At 56.7% G+C, this 14,694-nt stretch overlaps 1 protein-coding gene across 5 annotated transcripts in view; it reads left to right on the top strand.

Annotated features, from left to right (window-relative positions):
- The window catches only part of SEZ6 (seizure related 6 homolog), a 97,449-nt gene that overhangs the window by 52,859 nt on the left and 29,896 nt on the right, over nt 1-14,694 (top strand). For 3 of the 5 annotated variants that reach the window (XM_082442789.1, XM_082442788.1, XM_082442787.1), the window contains exons 2-3: nt 357-445; nt 827-958. The exons of 1 other annotated variant lie outside the window; for it this stretch is intronic. In XM_082442789.1, the coding sequence (XP_082298915.1) occupies nt 904-958 (55 nt within the window). In that variant the 5' untranslated portion in view covers nt 357-445; nt 827-903. The remainder of the gene's footprint in view (nt 1-356; nt 446-826; nt 959-14,694) is intronic. One more of the 5 variants, XM_082442790.1, reaches the window with a different exon arrangement.

The following is a 14,694-nucleotide window of genomic DNA, read 5'->3' as shown; positions in this document are numbered from 1 at the left end:
TTTCTCCACCAGTTCCAGGAACCTGGGCAGGGATAGGTGTGAAGGGTCTGCTCTCACTGGCTAGCGTTGTGGCTTCTCTGGTCCTGTAGGGGGGCCAAGGCAGGGTACTGGAGATCCAGGGCTGCATGGGGACCCAGGATATTACCTTCAGCTTCCCACCAGGTTGGCTCCTGCCAAGTGTAGAATGTCTTCACAGGACACGAGTACCACTGGCTTTTAACTATAATATCAGGATAATTAAGCTTTTCTGTGAGCACAGTTTGCTGCTAATGCAGCTGCCTGGAGCCCTGGCATTTATTGAACACAAAGTAATAAATTATTGTCCTTTGTACGCTCAAAAGCCATCTTCATTACAGGCCCAGGACGGAGCTGCCACAAGGGCACGCGGGCCTCGCCAGCTGCCTCACTCGCGGACGTCTTCCCAGGTCACCCTTGGCGCCTTCAGGTACCAGGATGGGGTGGGGAGAGATGATGAGAGGGTTGCTCTCTCACGGAGAATCGGGTTAGAACCCCACCTCCTCAGCAGGCTGCTAATGGGGGAGAGGGCAGCAGGCTTGGCTGGGCGTGGGCAGCGCGGAAGGGCGGGGGCCGTGTGCCCACATTAGCAGGGAAGTCCTTCCCTTGAGCTGGCGGCGGCGTGGGAGCCTGTGCTCCCGCCGCCGGGTCTGCTGCGCGTTTGCTTGAGACTTTACGGTAAGCCGCTCCTCCCGCGCCCCCGCCCCCAGCCCAGCGCGGCGATCCCCAGCGCCGACGCCAGGCGCTGGCCGTGGTGCTGATTCTGTCAGGCGCCGGCGGCGGCTGCGGCCACGCTCCCTCTCTCCGGCAGGACCCGCACCCAAGCCCCGCCGAGCTCCCAGCCCTCCCATCGCGGCCCCGACCTGGGGCGCGGCCGCTACCGGCACCATGCGCCCGGCAGCCCTGCTGCTCCTGCCCTCGCTGCTGGCGCTCCTGGCTCACGGTAAGGGACCCCGGCGTCCGGCGGCAGGACTGGGGCAGGGGCAGGGTCCCAGGGGTGGGAAGAGAGGACCATCCCCGCGCTAAGCTCCGCGCATCTGGCTGCCCAGCCCAGGCACCGCGCTCCGCCGGCTGCGCTGCTCCCCGCGCCGGCCGAGCCGGGCGGGGCACGGGCTCCGCGGGCGGGAAGCTGCCGCTGCTCCCGCCATTCGCACCCGGCCGAGACCTCGCCTTTAATCATCTCTCCGGATCTAATGGGATTTTTCAGCTGCAATTCATCACGCCACCCACTCCCCGCATACACTCACGCGTTCACCCGCTCGCTACCTCTCCACACTCCAAGCGTCTAGGAGCGCTGGGGCGCGTGCCGGGGGGCAGAGCACTGGGCGGTGAGTCGGGACGGTCCCGTTGGCGGCCCAGGGTCCCGCCTCGCTTGTCGCGCGCCAAACTTCGTTCGACTTTGCCACCCGTTCCGGGGCCTCTCACTGCGGAGGGACGGGGCCGGATGGCGGCCGGACCCGGATTTGGGACTTCGCTCACCTCTCTCCGCCTTGGCGCTGCCACGCGGGAGTCGGGATTTAGAGTACAATTCCAGGGAGAAACTCGGTGGGTCCGGGTACCCCTATCAGGCTCCTCACTCTGCCCTGGGCTGCAACAGCTGAGGTCCTGGGATAGAGACTCTGTCCTCCCCGGAGTCCTTTCCTTGCACCCTCCATTCTTGCACACGCCCGGAGCTCTTCCTACCTCCCTGCCTGCCGTCCTGCTCGGCCCCTCCCCACCCCGTGGCCGCAGACTCTTCGCAGGAGGACTGCTACCTCACCCTGCGGTCCTCGGTCCCCCGCTTGCAGTCAGATCTCCAACTTCATCGGTCCTGGGTCGAGAGAAGCTTGGCCATGGAGTGGGCAGCGAGGGAATGTTAGGGAGAGGATGGGGGTTCTGTGCCTCGGGGAAGGAAGGTTTCCAACTCTCGGCGGGACCTGCCCTGGCTCAAACAAACGCTCTCAAAACTACGGACACCCACGTCTTTCTTCCACTGCAGCCAGTGGCTGGTGTGATCGCCGAAACCTTGCTTGGCGTTGGGACCCGCCATCCCTAGGAGTATGGTTCATAGGGCATGATGTGGAGGGGGGAGAAGGTGGGAGTTTCTAACCTCTTCGCTCCATCTTTCCAGGCCTCGTTGGAGCTCAGGGCGGTGGGGACGGGGCCAGGTTGGGCCCCTGGGCCGCGGTTTTCTTCGCTCTGTGTCCCCAGAGACGTGGAAGCCCCTCTCTGAGCCTCTGGCTCCAGTCACACGCAGCCAGGTGTGCTCACTCTGCTCCCTGGCTGCCCATGCCGGGTTCTTTTGTGGCTCCAGAAACTCAGTGCCATGCGTTCCCACTGCGGAAGAGGGAAAGAGTCCTGAACGCCCTACCGGGCCAGGGCAGGGAGAGGGGGGAGGAGAAGCTTGCATCCTGGCCCAGCTGTCCGAAAATGTCCCTGGGAGTTCGGGACACTGCTTGCGATGGGCCATGTCCTTGTGCTGGACAGCTCCCTTGGGGTGCAGGGCCTGTGTGTGCCTCCTGGCCTGTAGTCCAAAACCTCCTGTGTGGGTGTGTGGCTCTGTGTGTGAATGTAATCAGGGCCCAGAGTGTCCGGAGTAGTGGGTCCGAGTGTGTCTGGGCTTCAGAAGGTCTGGCTGTTGCATGAGGGCTCAGCAGTGAGTGGTGTGAAGAGTGTGTAAGGCCGCTAGTGTGCAGTGCAGCCTCTGCCAGAAAGCTCCCTGCAGGGCTGGAGTGAGACTGCGGGTCTCCAGGAGGATGGCTGGTGTGGCCGGGAGCCCGGGGAGCCTCGCTAGGCTTGTGGGTGTGAGAGCTGAGAAGAAACTGTTCAGACTGTGGCAGAGTCTGTGTGTCTCCAGCCAGTGTCCCTCCCTGACCACCCGGACCTCTCCAATGCCCACGAGACCTCTCCCCCAAGGGGTATGTGGGATAGAGGTCTGCCTGCTTGGAAAGATCTTTATTTTCACTCCCCAGGGGAGAAGAGGAAGGAGCCTGGCAGTGCCAGGCCTGAGGAGAGAAGGCCTGGACCTGGGCCAGCCCTGGCACACCCCTTCCTCCCAGCGGGGCTGCAAGGTCCCAGTCGTTTGGGTACTGAGTGGTCTCACTGGCAGGCAATGCATTTGGCCATCTCAGGGCTCCTGGGGGCTTCAGCAATGAGAAGGCGGGCCCGGAGCAGTAAAGACCTCGGCCTGTGAGCCTTTGTGGCTGGGTGATGCATCCCTCTGCCTCGTGGCCTCGAGAGGGGAGCCTCAGCTTTCCTCACATTTAGGCAGAGAGACACATGCTTGGATGCAGCCGGAAGCAGCCCAGAAGTGGCAGGAGGCGGGATAGGTGGAGACTTCAGGGGCAGGGCGAGATCGTGCAGGGCCAGGCTCAACCCCACGGGTTCAGTCCCCTATTCCCTCTGCAGCTGCGGGGGCACGATCGGCCTGAGGCTTGAGGGGCGCCATGAGCCACCGGTGGTCCTGTCAACCCACAGTTGGTACCCAGCGATCCTGCCACAAGGGGAGAGGAAAGCTGTTTGGGAGGGGCGGCATGTGCTTGAGCCTGCTGTGTCAGTTTAATGATTTTTAATGAGCAATTACCTTTAGTCATTCTCCTAATTTCTGAATATCAATAAAGTTAATTAAACTCTGCATGTGTGAATGTGGCCTGGGGAGATTGTGAAGGTGGAAGCAGCAGAAACTGGGGTGGGGTTTGGGTCTCCAGAGGTAGAGGCTGCCTCCACTGGCTGTGTGACCTTGGACCTGATGCTCCCCCTCTCTGAACTCTGATGGAGTATGTGGTGGGAAGAGTGAAGGAGGGGACAGCAAGTAGGGGTTGCTCTCTGTGCCAAGAACTGGGGGACGGTGTCTGGGAGGCAAGAAGAGGAGGAAGGCTTGACCTCCAGGAGCCCTAGTGCTGAAAGAGTTAACAAACCAGGGCTGCCTTAACATAAAATGGTAATTGCCGTTTCCTGCAGACTCTGTGGTAGGTGCTGGAGTCTGACAGAATATTCCTGAGTCTGGGGGCTACAGCCAAAACTAGCACCAAGCCCTTCTCCCTGTTGCCCAGCCTGGCACTTTGGGGTAAGGAAGGGAGTGCTGGGGACAAGCCTCAGTGGGAGACAGTCTAGATTGCACTCAGAGCCCCAGAGGTTGACATGGCGGGCAGGAGGCTCCCCTGGCTTTCTGAGGAGACTGGAGGACCCAGAAACTGCCACGGACTGGAGGGGAAGTCTGGGTTGGCTTTTTGCCCCTCACGGGCCTAAGCTCATCAGGCTAGGCAGGCCCTGGCAGCGGTCCCAGCCTCCTCAGCAGGGTGGCAGCTTAAAATGCCTTGGAGACACCATGGGGCGCTAATGGGGATTGAGGAGACACAGGGGCTGGGTTTAATTAGAAACTGGGCTTAATTAGAGCTTCTGTGCCCCTCCCACCATGGCTGCCTGAATGGTGGAGGGCATGTCAAAAAACCTCCTTCCTTAGCCCCTCCCTCCACCCAGCCCTAGGTGCCCAAGCGTGCCAGCCTCCTCCCACCCTCCTTGTCCGCGCCTCTCCAAGCCTTTTCAGGCCCCGTTTGCCAGGTGGGCTCGGTTCAGGGATGCTGCGCCCCGACCTGGGCAGAGCTGTCAGAGCTGGGTACCCCAACCCCCAAATAGGAAAGAGGGTGTGGAAAAGGGCCTATAGGTAAGGATCACTTTAGTGAAGCAACCTCTCACTTCAGATGGTTAAGCGCCTCAGGCTACCTGTCTGTCCTCAGGCATGTCTCTGTCCTCTGTGGGTCTCCACCTCCTGGAGCGTTCAATTTAAGGGTGCACCAAACTGGTGGTTGCCAAGCCTGGAAGCACATTAGTGCCTCCAAAGGCTGTCAAGTCATGCAGATTTCTGGGTCCCCAGCTTACTGGCCTCCTCTCAAGGGGGAAGAGCCAGGCTGTGTATGTTAGAGGCTTGGGGGCGGGGGGTTGGTGTTGAGGAGACAATGCTACCAGCCCTAGTCAGCAGCTGGGAGGTGGGGAGCAGGCACTAGGAGGTCTCCAAGGCCCCTTTCAGACTAATTCCGGCAGGAAGCCAATTTACCCAGCCAGGCCAATCAGTTCCCCAAACTATCCATGTTTTCAACAGCTTCTGGTCTCTTGCTGTTCCTCCTGCCTGAAATTCTTTTCCCCTCCTGGGCCAACCTGGCTCACTCTATCTCATGCTTCAGGTCCCAGCTTAACTGGCCCTTCATGGAATTCTTCTGCACATATTTACAGGGCACCTACTATATGATTTCTCAGGGAAAGCCTCACCTGACCTCCAGCCTGGGTCAGGGGATTCTTCCATGCTCCCACCATCCCCTGGCTTCCCCCCATCAGGTTACCCATCTTGCTGGGTCGCGAGCACCTGATTGCCTGATGCTCCTTTCCAAGAGCAAGACGGAACTCAAAAACAAGGGTACCAAATCTGTTTTGCTCAGCCCCTCCATTTCAGGGCAGTTCTAGAATTCCTCTTTGGAAGAAGTTTAGGGTCAGCTGCCTGTTTAGAAAGGAGAGCTGGGTGCATGGCAGCTGGGACTGTGTCTTGAAGCTGAGTTTGCGTAGCAAGCACACTATTTTTACATAGATTGTATGTTAGGATTTTTTCCCTTTCCTAACGGTTGGCCAATTATCCCAACTGTAAATTATAGCCTTTACTTAGTTTTTTCCTTCCACAAATTAAGCTGTCACGCTGTCAGCCTGAGGTGGCTTGGGGGTGGGGTGCTGATGGCCATTCTGAGAGGGCTAAAGCCTCTCTCCTGCTGCCCTAGTGCCACCACTGCTTGGGTCCCCAGTGGCACAGAGCCTAGCACATGGCATGCATTAAATACACATTGAATAAATTCATGAGCTGTGCAGGTAGGCAGCGGCAGAGTTAAGCCCAGAGCCTAGGCTTCTTGAGTCGCTCCCACAGCATGTACCCACCACTTCTGCTGGCTGGGAGGGGGTGCCCTGCATGAACTTAAGGACTGAGACAAGGGAGGGGCAACCCCATGCCTTCTGTCTTTATCATCTCCTCATCCGTCTCAGCTTCAGACACCCTCACAGAGCTTGGAAGGACCAATATGAAACCTTGGGAGCAGCTCTAAGCTGGTCATGCCCTTGAATGAAAAGGTGGGGGTGGAGGAGTCATCCAGGACCACCACAGTTCATGTCCAGGAACCTTCCACAGCTCCGAAAAAGTGCTCCCTGCGGTGTATCCATCCCCTGGGGTACATTCATTCATCATTTCACAAACATGTTATTGAGGTATGAGGCCTGGCTCAGAACCCTCAGGGGCCAAGTCTTTCATTTTTAAGCCTTTTCTATTTTAATACAAGAGACTAGTTATCCCCACTTTACAGATAGGAAAACTGAGCTTCAGAGAGATTAAGTCACTTACCCTGGGCTTAAAGCCAATAAGTAATAAGACTACTCCAAAGTGCCTGACCATTTTGCAAAACCTGACTGCAGCCAGCACTGTGTCTACTCCCCCACCCTAAGGCAAAGCTTCAGTACAAGCAGATGGGAACCCAGAAGAGTATCAATATCCTAATAATAATAATAATAGCAGCAACAATAATAGTAAACATTTATTAGATACCAGCTATGTGCCAGGCACTGTACTGCTTTATATACAGTAGTTCATTTAGTCCTCATATCATCTTTATGAGATAGAAGCTATTATCTTCATTTTATAAAATGCCAAGTTCAAGCCCATGTTGTCAGACAGATCCAAGACATAAATGGCTCCTAACTTTCTTCTAGCATGTTTCTAATGATGACAGTGGTTTATCTTCCTGATGTCTACCCTCAGTCCTTACTGATGTAGATTAGGGACATTTTATCTTGCTCAGTCCTTAGGGGCAGAGGAGTAAAACATCTTTTCTGACACTTGGAGGCCAGTATAGAGCACGGGACTGGGAGTCAAGTGAACCCTGAAGTCTTGGCCCAGAGACCAGTGACTTTGGGTAACTCTTATTCTCCCATCTTTTAGGAGCCTTGGTGAATGAGAATACGAGTCACTCCTCTCCTGCATCTGGGCTGCCCCACCTACTCCCTACCCCTACCCCCCTGCTGAGGCCCAGCCCCCAGGGGGAAAGACCCAAGCTTGCCTGAAGCTCAGATCTTGGACAGGACTGGGCACCAAGCCTGCCACATCTTCCCTCCACCTGCCTACCTGCCACCCAGCTGCCCGCCCTGGGAGGGGAGGATCGATGCCGCAGCGCCGGCAGTGCTGTTGGCCATTGATTGTTGAGATTTCTCAGGCGGGCTCTGGAGTAAACAAACCTGCTGCTTCTCCAACAACAATCCGGGGTCTCAGGCTGCAGAGTCTGCAGCCTTGCTGGCAGGCAGGCTGGTGGAAAGGGGCGGGGGTGAGGGGTACTGGCTGGGCTCAGCAGGGACAAGGGGCTCTGCCAGGAGATGACAAGGAACTGAGTGTGTGGGAAGGTGGGCAATGGAGAGACTGGGTGAGGGGGCTAGGGTGAACCCTAGACCCTGTGCATGCCTTGTTCAGTCCAACCTCTACATTTTTGCTCAGCCATTTTTCCATACCTGGAATGCTATCCCTGGGTCCTTCTGTTTATTTCAGTTCAACTACCCCCTCTTTTCCTGATCATCCAGCCCAGAGGGCTCTCTCTCTTCTCTCAACACTACCACCCATCCGGAACTTAGCCTATCCATCCATCCTTCATCCACCCATCCCTTTTCCATTCAACAACCCTCTATTCAGCACCTATCCGGTGCTTTAATAGGCAGGAATGCAACATAATCCCTGCCCTTAAGGAACTCATTTTGGAGGGGGAGCTGCCTTCTTAATAAACTCAGCTGTGACTGCCTCCCCAGCTAGACCACAGACTCTCTGATTTTAATTAAATGCGATACAAACAAGATGCTAAACAGCATCCAACCACTCACCTTCAAAAGGACAAGATATTCCTAGCCAGGGACTGCTCTGAGCCTCAGTTTCTCATCTGTAGCAAGAGAGCTCGTCTTTTGGGTCTTTGAGGGCCCAGTGAGCCTCTGGGATCCCTAAGCCAGGCCTTGTTTGGTGCCCCCCATCACAACTCTTTCCATCTTTGCTGGGTCTGAGTGTCTCTCTAACCCCCCAAGAAGGCAGAGCAGGTGCAGGGCCCCTCCTGCCACCAAACCACATGTGCTGGAGAATCCAAGCTGTGGGTCTCTCCCCTCCCCCAGTGCAGTCCCCAGGGGCCCAGCCAGAATCCTGCACCCATCAACCTCAGCATCTCCCTCAGTCCCCCACTCCTCCCCTCCCCATGGGCTCCTCTCTCTACCCTCAGAACTCTCCTTCCAGCTGGTCATGTGCTGCAAGGGCAGAACTGCAGGGCCCCTGTGAAAAGTGCCTGAACCACAGAGCAACCCCCAACAGATGCTCATTTGCATGCTGTTTTACCCCCTTTGCATTCTCGCTCCTTATAAAAGGCACAGAAGCAGACCCTGCCCCTCCCACTCTCAGCCCTGATCCCTCCCCCATTCCCACCCCATAACTTCTCCCTCTCTCCCTCCCAGCCCAGCAGCTGAGCACCAGCTCCTTTGTGCCCCAGGCAGCCACCTGCTGAGTGTCTGGCCTGGGTCCCACCAGCCAGCAGGTGCCTAGGGAGCCCCAAAGCCTGTGAGGGGGGAATATCATGCAGTCTGGAGAGCCAAGTTGTGCCTCCGGGAGGAGGGGGCAGCCCCAAAGGAAGAACATGATTAGAAGAATGCTGGTCAGGGCACCAGGACTCCCAGAGTTTAAACCTGATACTGGCTCTTACTGGTTGGGTGACCTTGGGCAAATCATGTCACCTTCCTGTGCCTCAGTTTCCTTGGGAATTCATGGCACCTGTCCCACCTCTTTCAAAAAACAGCATCCAGATCGAAGAAAATCAGAAGGGGTGGTGACAGGGAAGAAACTGGAAGCCCCGCTTAAGAGGAGGGTTCTCTTATAGCCAGAGCTGTCCAGCAGCAGGAGGGGCTGGTTTTCAGATGGTCACTGGAGGGGCTGGATCAGAAACCGGAGGAGCCCAGGGCCGGACTCCCAAGGCAGGGGTGGGCAGTGAGTGCCAGCTGGCCCAGGTCTGACTAGGAAGCTGAGACTAGCAGTGTAGAGGGATGAAGGTTGGGATTAGAGTGCTTCTAAGGGCTTTCACCCCGGCTTGCTGCTCTGATGGACATTCTTAGATATCATTTATATCCAGCAAGGGGATGTGCTAGTGATTGGAAACATCTGGTCTGGCAGCTGGCAGCCTCCCTCTTGTTGTGAGGTCCTATTTTCTGGCTGGTTAGAGGAAATGGGGGAGAGGGAGTCACCTTCTTTTGAGGACAGAAGAGCCCCCCGGCGTCTCCAGGCAAAGGTGTAAAGGTGGGACCAAACAAGGCATGCCTGAGAGAGGTCATCTGTGCATTTGCTTATCCAGCCTCCCCTCATCCACCTTCCTTCACCGCCCACTCCATTCTTTCCACCTCCTGACAGAGCCCTAGCCTTGCTCTTCTGGGTCCAGCCGTCTCCCTCTCATCCCCCCACCCTGCCTGCCAGCCCAGGCTAGGAAGAAGCCTGCTGCTCAGGTTCGGGTGGTGCCCTCAGCCTAGTCTCTGTTGCACCTGTATCCCTGATGCTACCTCTGGCGCTCCCTGGTCCTTCCCTGCCCTGGGCCTCGAGCAGAGGAGACTGGCAGGGACACAGGGGGAGGACTTAGCCTTCTCTACTCAAGGTGTACACACACCCCGTCTGGCAGGGTCCTTGGAAGTCAGAGCAAGGTTGAGTCAAGAGAGAAGACTGAGGGATTGGGGGCTGCACAGCTGGGTCCATCTGGTGTTCCCAGGGGGTCTTGGGGAGAGGAAGCCCCAGATATGCAGGTAGCCATGTCTGTATACATCTCTGCCTGGCTTGTCCATCTATCCCTGGGTGTCTATGTCCATACGTCCCTGCATACCTGTACCCTTCTGTCCCTATACCCTGGGACTGTGGCCCTGGGTGTAGGCACAGCAGGTCCCAGTTCAGTCTGGTCTCTCCCCTCCCCAGAGCCTGTTCCACTCTCTTCCTCCCCAATCTTGGGCTCCACTGACCCCTCAAGGAGACTTGAGCTGCTGCTGCTATTTTTAGCTGCTCTGCACCCCTCCCCTCCCCCACCCAGGCTTGCTGGGCAAGTGGGGAGGACAAGCTGAGCCTCCGGAGCCTCACAGGCTGGGGTGCTGGGCTGGTAAGGCCCTTTCCCCTCAGTCCCACAGGCCATAGAAACAAGGGGAGTCTGGGATTGTCCACAGGTGCAGGGCCCATGCCCTGGGGCAGCTTAGGCCCCAAGCCACCTGCCTGGGGCTAGGAGAAGGTTCCAGGCTACCCTCCCCCTACCCCCTCCAAACCTCTAAAGGCAGATCCCAGGCCTCCAGTGATTCTTCCGCAGGCCATTTGGAAGTAAGGCAGGACCTCCTGCATCTCCCCCATAGAAGCTGGAGAGACAGAATGGAGTTCAAAGTGTCAGGAAGACAGGGGAGGGACTATACCTGGATGAGGCTACCTACACACACACAGGGACTTCAGGTACTGGAGATGAGGTGTATGGGGTCCAGTGACATTCAGAAGGAAAGTGGCAAGTCAACAGAGCACAGTCCCCTGCCCTGCCAGCTGGTGAGGGAGGTAAGGCCAAAGAGGGCCCAGGTTGTTCCTCCCTCTCCTTCCAGCCTGCCCCAGGGGTGGGCGTCAGTCCTGCTGCCCCCACATCCAAGGCCAGCCCCTTTCTCTCTCCCAACGCCCCACTCCAGGCCCCCAGCTCCTGTGCCACCTGTCCAGCCCCAGGAACTGTGGGCAGGCAGGGCTAGGGGTCCCAGGGCCAGCAGGCAGGCAGGAGCGGGGAACTCAGGGCCGCAGGGGCAGGTGTAGAGCACAGCAGGCGATGCTGTAGCAGAGGCCTCATTAATCACCTCTCCAGCCCCCAGCTCTGCAGTGGCGAGACCATATTAGATTTTAAATTGGAAAGCGGAGAACGTGGCAGTTAGCTGGGCGCTCCCTCTACCCTGGGCCCGTGGCCACAGCCTCACAGGAGGGAAGGGGCAGCGGGGAGAAGAGGGCAGCGGCCCAGAGCCCTGTCCCCTCTCTCCCCACACACCCAGAGCCTGAGGTGCTGTCCAGGCCACATGGATCTGGGAAGGGTCAAGTCAGGGTCCAAGAAGGGCGCAGGGTGAAAAGGAGGGAGCACAGCAGCCGCCTTGGGGAGAAGTGCATCCCTTCTGGGAGGTTGGGCCTTTCCAGGCTTGAGGACCGTGAATCCAGGTTCCAGGGTGTAGCGTCCATGGTCGAGAACAAAGGGTAATGACTTCTGGCCCTTGTGTGTTTGGAACTACACACACACACACAAACACACATGCAGGCACATGCACACACTCATGTATACACACGGGCCCACGTATTCACAGACCCACACATGCTCACATGAAGCAGCAACTCTGCAGTAGAAACTTGAGCCCAGGCTGTGGAACAGGCAAACCCAGTTCAAACCCCTTATCTGCCACTTTCCTCCTGTATGAACTAGGATGATTCACTTTGCCTCTCAGCCTCAGTCCTTCACATACAACGTGTAAAATATTGATTCCAGGCATAAAAGGCGCTGCTCCGGGTGGAAGGCAGCTTCCTAGGAAGTCCTGCCTGACCCATGGAGGGTGCTCAGTAAACGTGAGGCCCTCCCCTGGTCCCAAGACCAGGCAGCTACTCTGGGGCTGCCCAGGAGCCCTGGGGTGGTGGCCAGGCCAGGCTCCCTGCCCCTGTGTGCCTGACTGGGCAGGGAGGTAGGGGCAGGTGAGCCGAGCACAGCAGGCATTGTCATGGAGCGTTCACACACCCTGGCCCCATCCTGGGCCAAATCGCCAGAGGCCAAGCGTTCCTGGCTGCCCTCCATCCATAAAGTCCTCCTATACTGGCTCTGCCTGAGCTCCCCAAACTGTCCATTGAACACCCCACCCCTCCGAACATCAGTGCTCGGCCCAGGTTGGGAAGAAAACATCGTGGGTGGGTGGCACCAATCCTCCCTGAGGAGTGAGTGGCTGACAGGCCCAGCTCTCCTGAGGCCTTTATGAAAAACCTAAAGAAGTCCCAGGGCTCCTTGTCACCTCTCCCTGCCCAACCCCAGGCCCCAGTTTTCCCAGGCCCAAAGGAAGGGAGTAGACACTGTCAGCCCATCTTCTTTTTTTTTTTTTTTAATAAATTTATTTATTTATTTATTTACTTACTTATTTTTGGCTGTGTCGGGTCTTCGCTGCTGCGCACGGGCTTTCTCTAGTTGTGGCGAGCAGGGGCTATGCTTTGTTGCAGTGCGCGGGCTTCTCATTGCAGTGGTTTCTCTTTGTTGCGGAGCACGGGCCCTAGAGCGCGTGGGCTTCAGTAGTTGTGGCACATGGGCTCAGTAGTTGTGGCTCACAGGCTCTAGAGCGCAGATTCAGTAGTTGTGGCGCACAGGCTTAGTTGTTCCGCGGCATGTGGTATCTTCCCGGACCAGGGCTCGAACCCGTGTCCCCTGCATTGGCAGGCGGATTCTTAACCACTGCGCCACCAGGGAAGTCCCCTGTCAGCCCATCTTAATCTCCTCCAGGACCCCCTCCCACTCTAGGCTCTTCCCTTCTGAGCGGTGAATGCTTCTGGGTCTAGAGGTCAGGTTTTGGAGCTGCGCTTTCCATCATGGTAGCCACCAACTACATGTGGTGATTTAAATGTAAATTCATGAACATGAAATCAAATTTAAAATTCGGTGTCTTGGTCTCACCAGCCACATTTCAAGGGCTCACTAGCCATGTGTGGCTACTGACTACCATGACGGACATGCAGACATAAAACATTTCCATCATCACAAAAAGTTCTATGAGACCTCACTGCTCTAGGGCTGCATGGCCTCTGCGTTTGAATCTGACACATCCAAACTGGTAACTTGGGAACTGCCCTTCCCTGGGTCTCAATTTCTTCATCTATGAAAGTTCATATCTCAGAGTTATTGTGGGGGGATAAATGAGTTAATTCTGGTAAAGCACCTTAGAATGGTGCTAGGTGTATGGTAAATTCTCAGTAAACAGTGGCGTTCAGTATTTTTATTCACAGAGCCCTTTGTGGCTCACCAGATCCTGGAATGTGAGAGCTGGCAGGGACCTTAGATACTTTTTCCATTTTACTGATGGGGAAATGAAGGTTCGGGATGGGGAAGTGATTTGTGCAGAGGGACCTAGCCTGTTAGGGGCAGGACCAGGATAGGTGGGCTGACTCCTGGGTGTTGCCTGCTATACCCCCATACTCCCTCCATCGGCAAGAAGACCCCAATGCTGGAGATGCCGAAGCCCAGGGTTACCCACCCACCCCCAACCTAGTACAATGGGGGAGGTAGCTGTTCCTGGCAGCTCAGGAAGCAGCGTGCTCTCTGTTGCTGGAGGCATGCCCACAGATGGCAGACAGCCCCAAAAGTATTGGAGGGTTTACTCTTCAGAACAGTTGGGCCAGATACTCTTTGAGCCCCAAAATCTTGAGTTCTGGCCCTGCCCCAATTTTACGGTGTGACCTGGGAAACCTCTCTGGATTCTGTTTCTTCCTGTGTAAATGAGGGAGGGATGAGATGCACGCAGAGGCTACAAGAGCTCAGATTCTGGGGACCAGCCACTTCCTTGCCTGGGTCCCAGCCAAGAGGAGGTGCCCCCATTTGTATTTGTACTCCAGAGGGTAGTAAGAGGGTGAGATGGGGGATGGTCAGTGGCAGGGGAAGAGAGGATAGTCTGGGGTTGCAGGGCCCACCAGCTTGTGCCGATAGACACTCTTCATCAGTTGCCAGTTGGGGCTGTGCTGGGGCACTGCCAAGGGTTGGCTGCCCATCTTCTCCCTGCAGGACACACCTCTGCCCGCCCCTGCCCTCCCCTGCCCACTCCTCCTGGCCAAGGGCCAAGCACTTTGGGGAGCAGGGAGCCTTCCAAGTGTGCAGACAGGCAGAATCCTGGCTTGGAGACTGTGTCCCCTGAGCCCACCTTCAATGTACCTGGCACCAGGGGTCAGCATTTGTGGGCCGAGATGCAGGAAGAGAGATGCCTTGTGCTAGATCCTTGGCCATGGACAAAGCTGTACGTGTGCTGAGGGCCTACCAAGAAATGCCCCCAGGAGATCAGAGAAGAGAGCTATTGTCACCCACTGGGCCAGGCAGGGATGGCTCCCTCAATCCCAAGTGGGGATTGGAGCTGTATCTGATAGGATGGGGAAAGTTTAAAGAGACAAAGTAGTGAGCAATAGGGCAGAAGGGGGAAGGCACCTGTTCTGGTAGAGAATTTCCCTTTGAGTGTATCTGCCGCACTCAAACCACCGCCCACCCTAACCACTGGCCCTCCAAGACACCGCCAGGACTTCCTTCCCCATCACCCCAAGCTGCAGGGCTCCCAGCAGGAGTGCCCTAGGATAGTGACGGCCAGGCTGGTGGGGAGATAGTCAAGAGTTACAGCTGAGGGCCAGCGGGAGCAGTAGACTGAGCTGAGCTATGGAGCTGCTGAGCTCTGGGTTCTAGTCCCAGGCTTGCCACGCATTGGCTGTGCAACCTTGCGCAACTTACTTAACCATTCTGGGCCTCAGTGTCTCTGTCTCTTGGGAAGATAACTGATTACATGTGAAACTGCTGAGTGCATGGTTAGCACACGAGCACTGAGTAATGGTAGCTGCCTGGCTGCAAACCACAGGAGGCAGAACGTGTCCATTCTGCCTCTGCCATGCCTTTTGGGTGA

This window comes from Balaenoptera physalus (genome assembly GCF_965194825.1).
Source record: "Balaenoptera physalus genome assembly, chromosome: 20".
Taxonomy (NCBI): Eukaryota; Metazoa; Chordata; class Mammalia; order Artiodactyla; family Balaenopteridae; genus Balaenoptera; species Balaenoptera physalus.
This window is presented reverse-complemented; position numbering and strand designations above follow the sequence as displayed.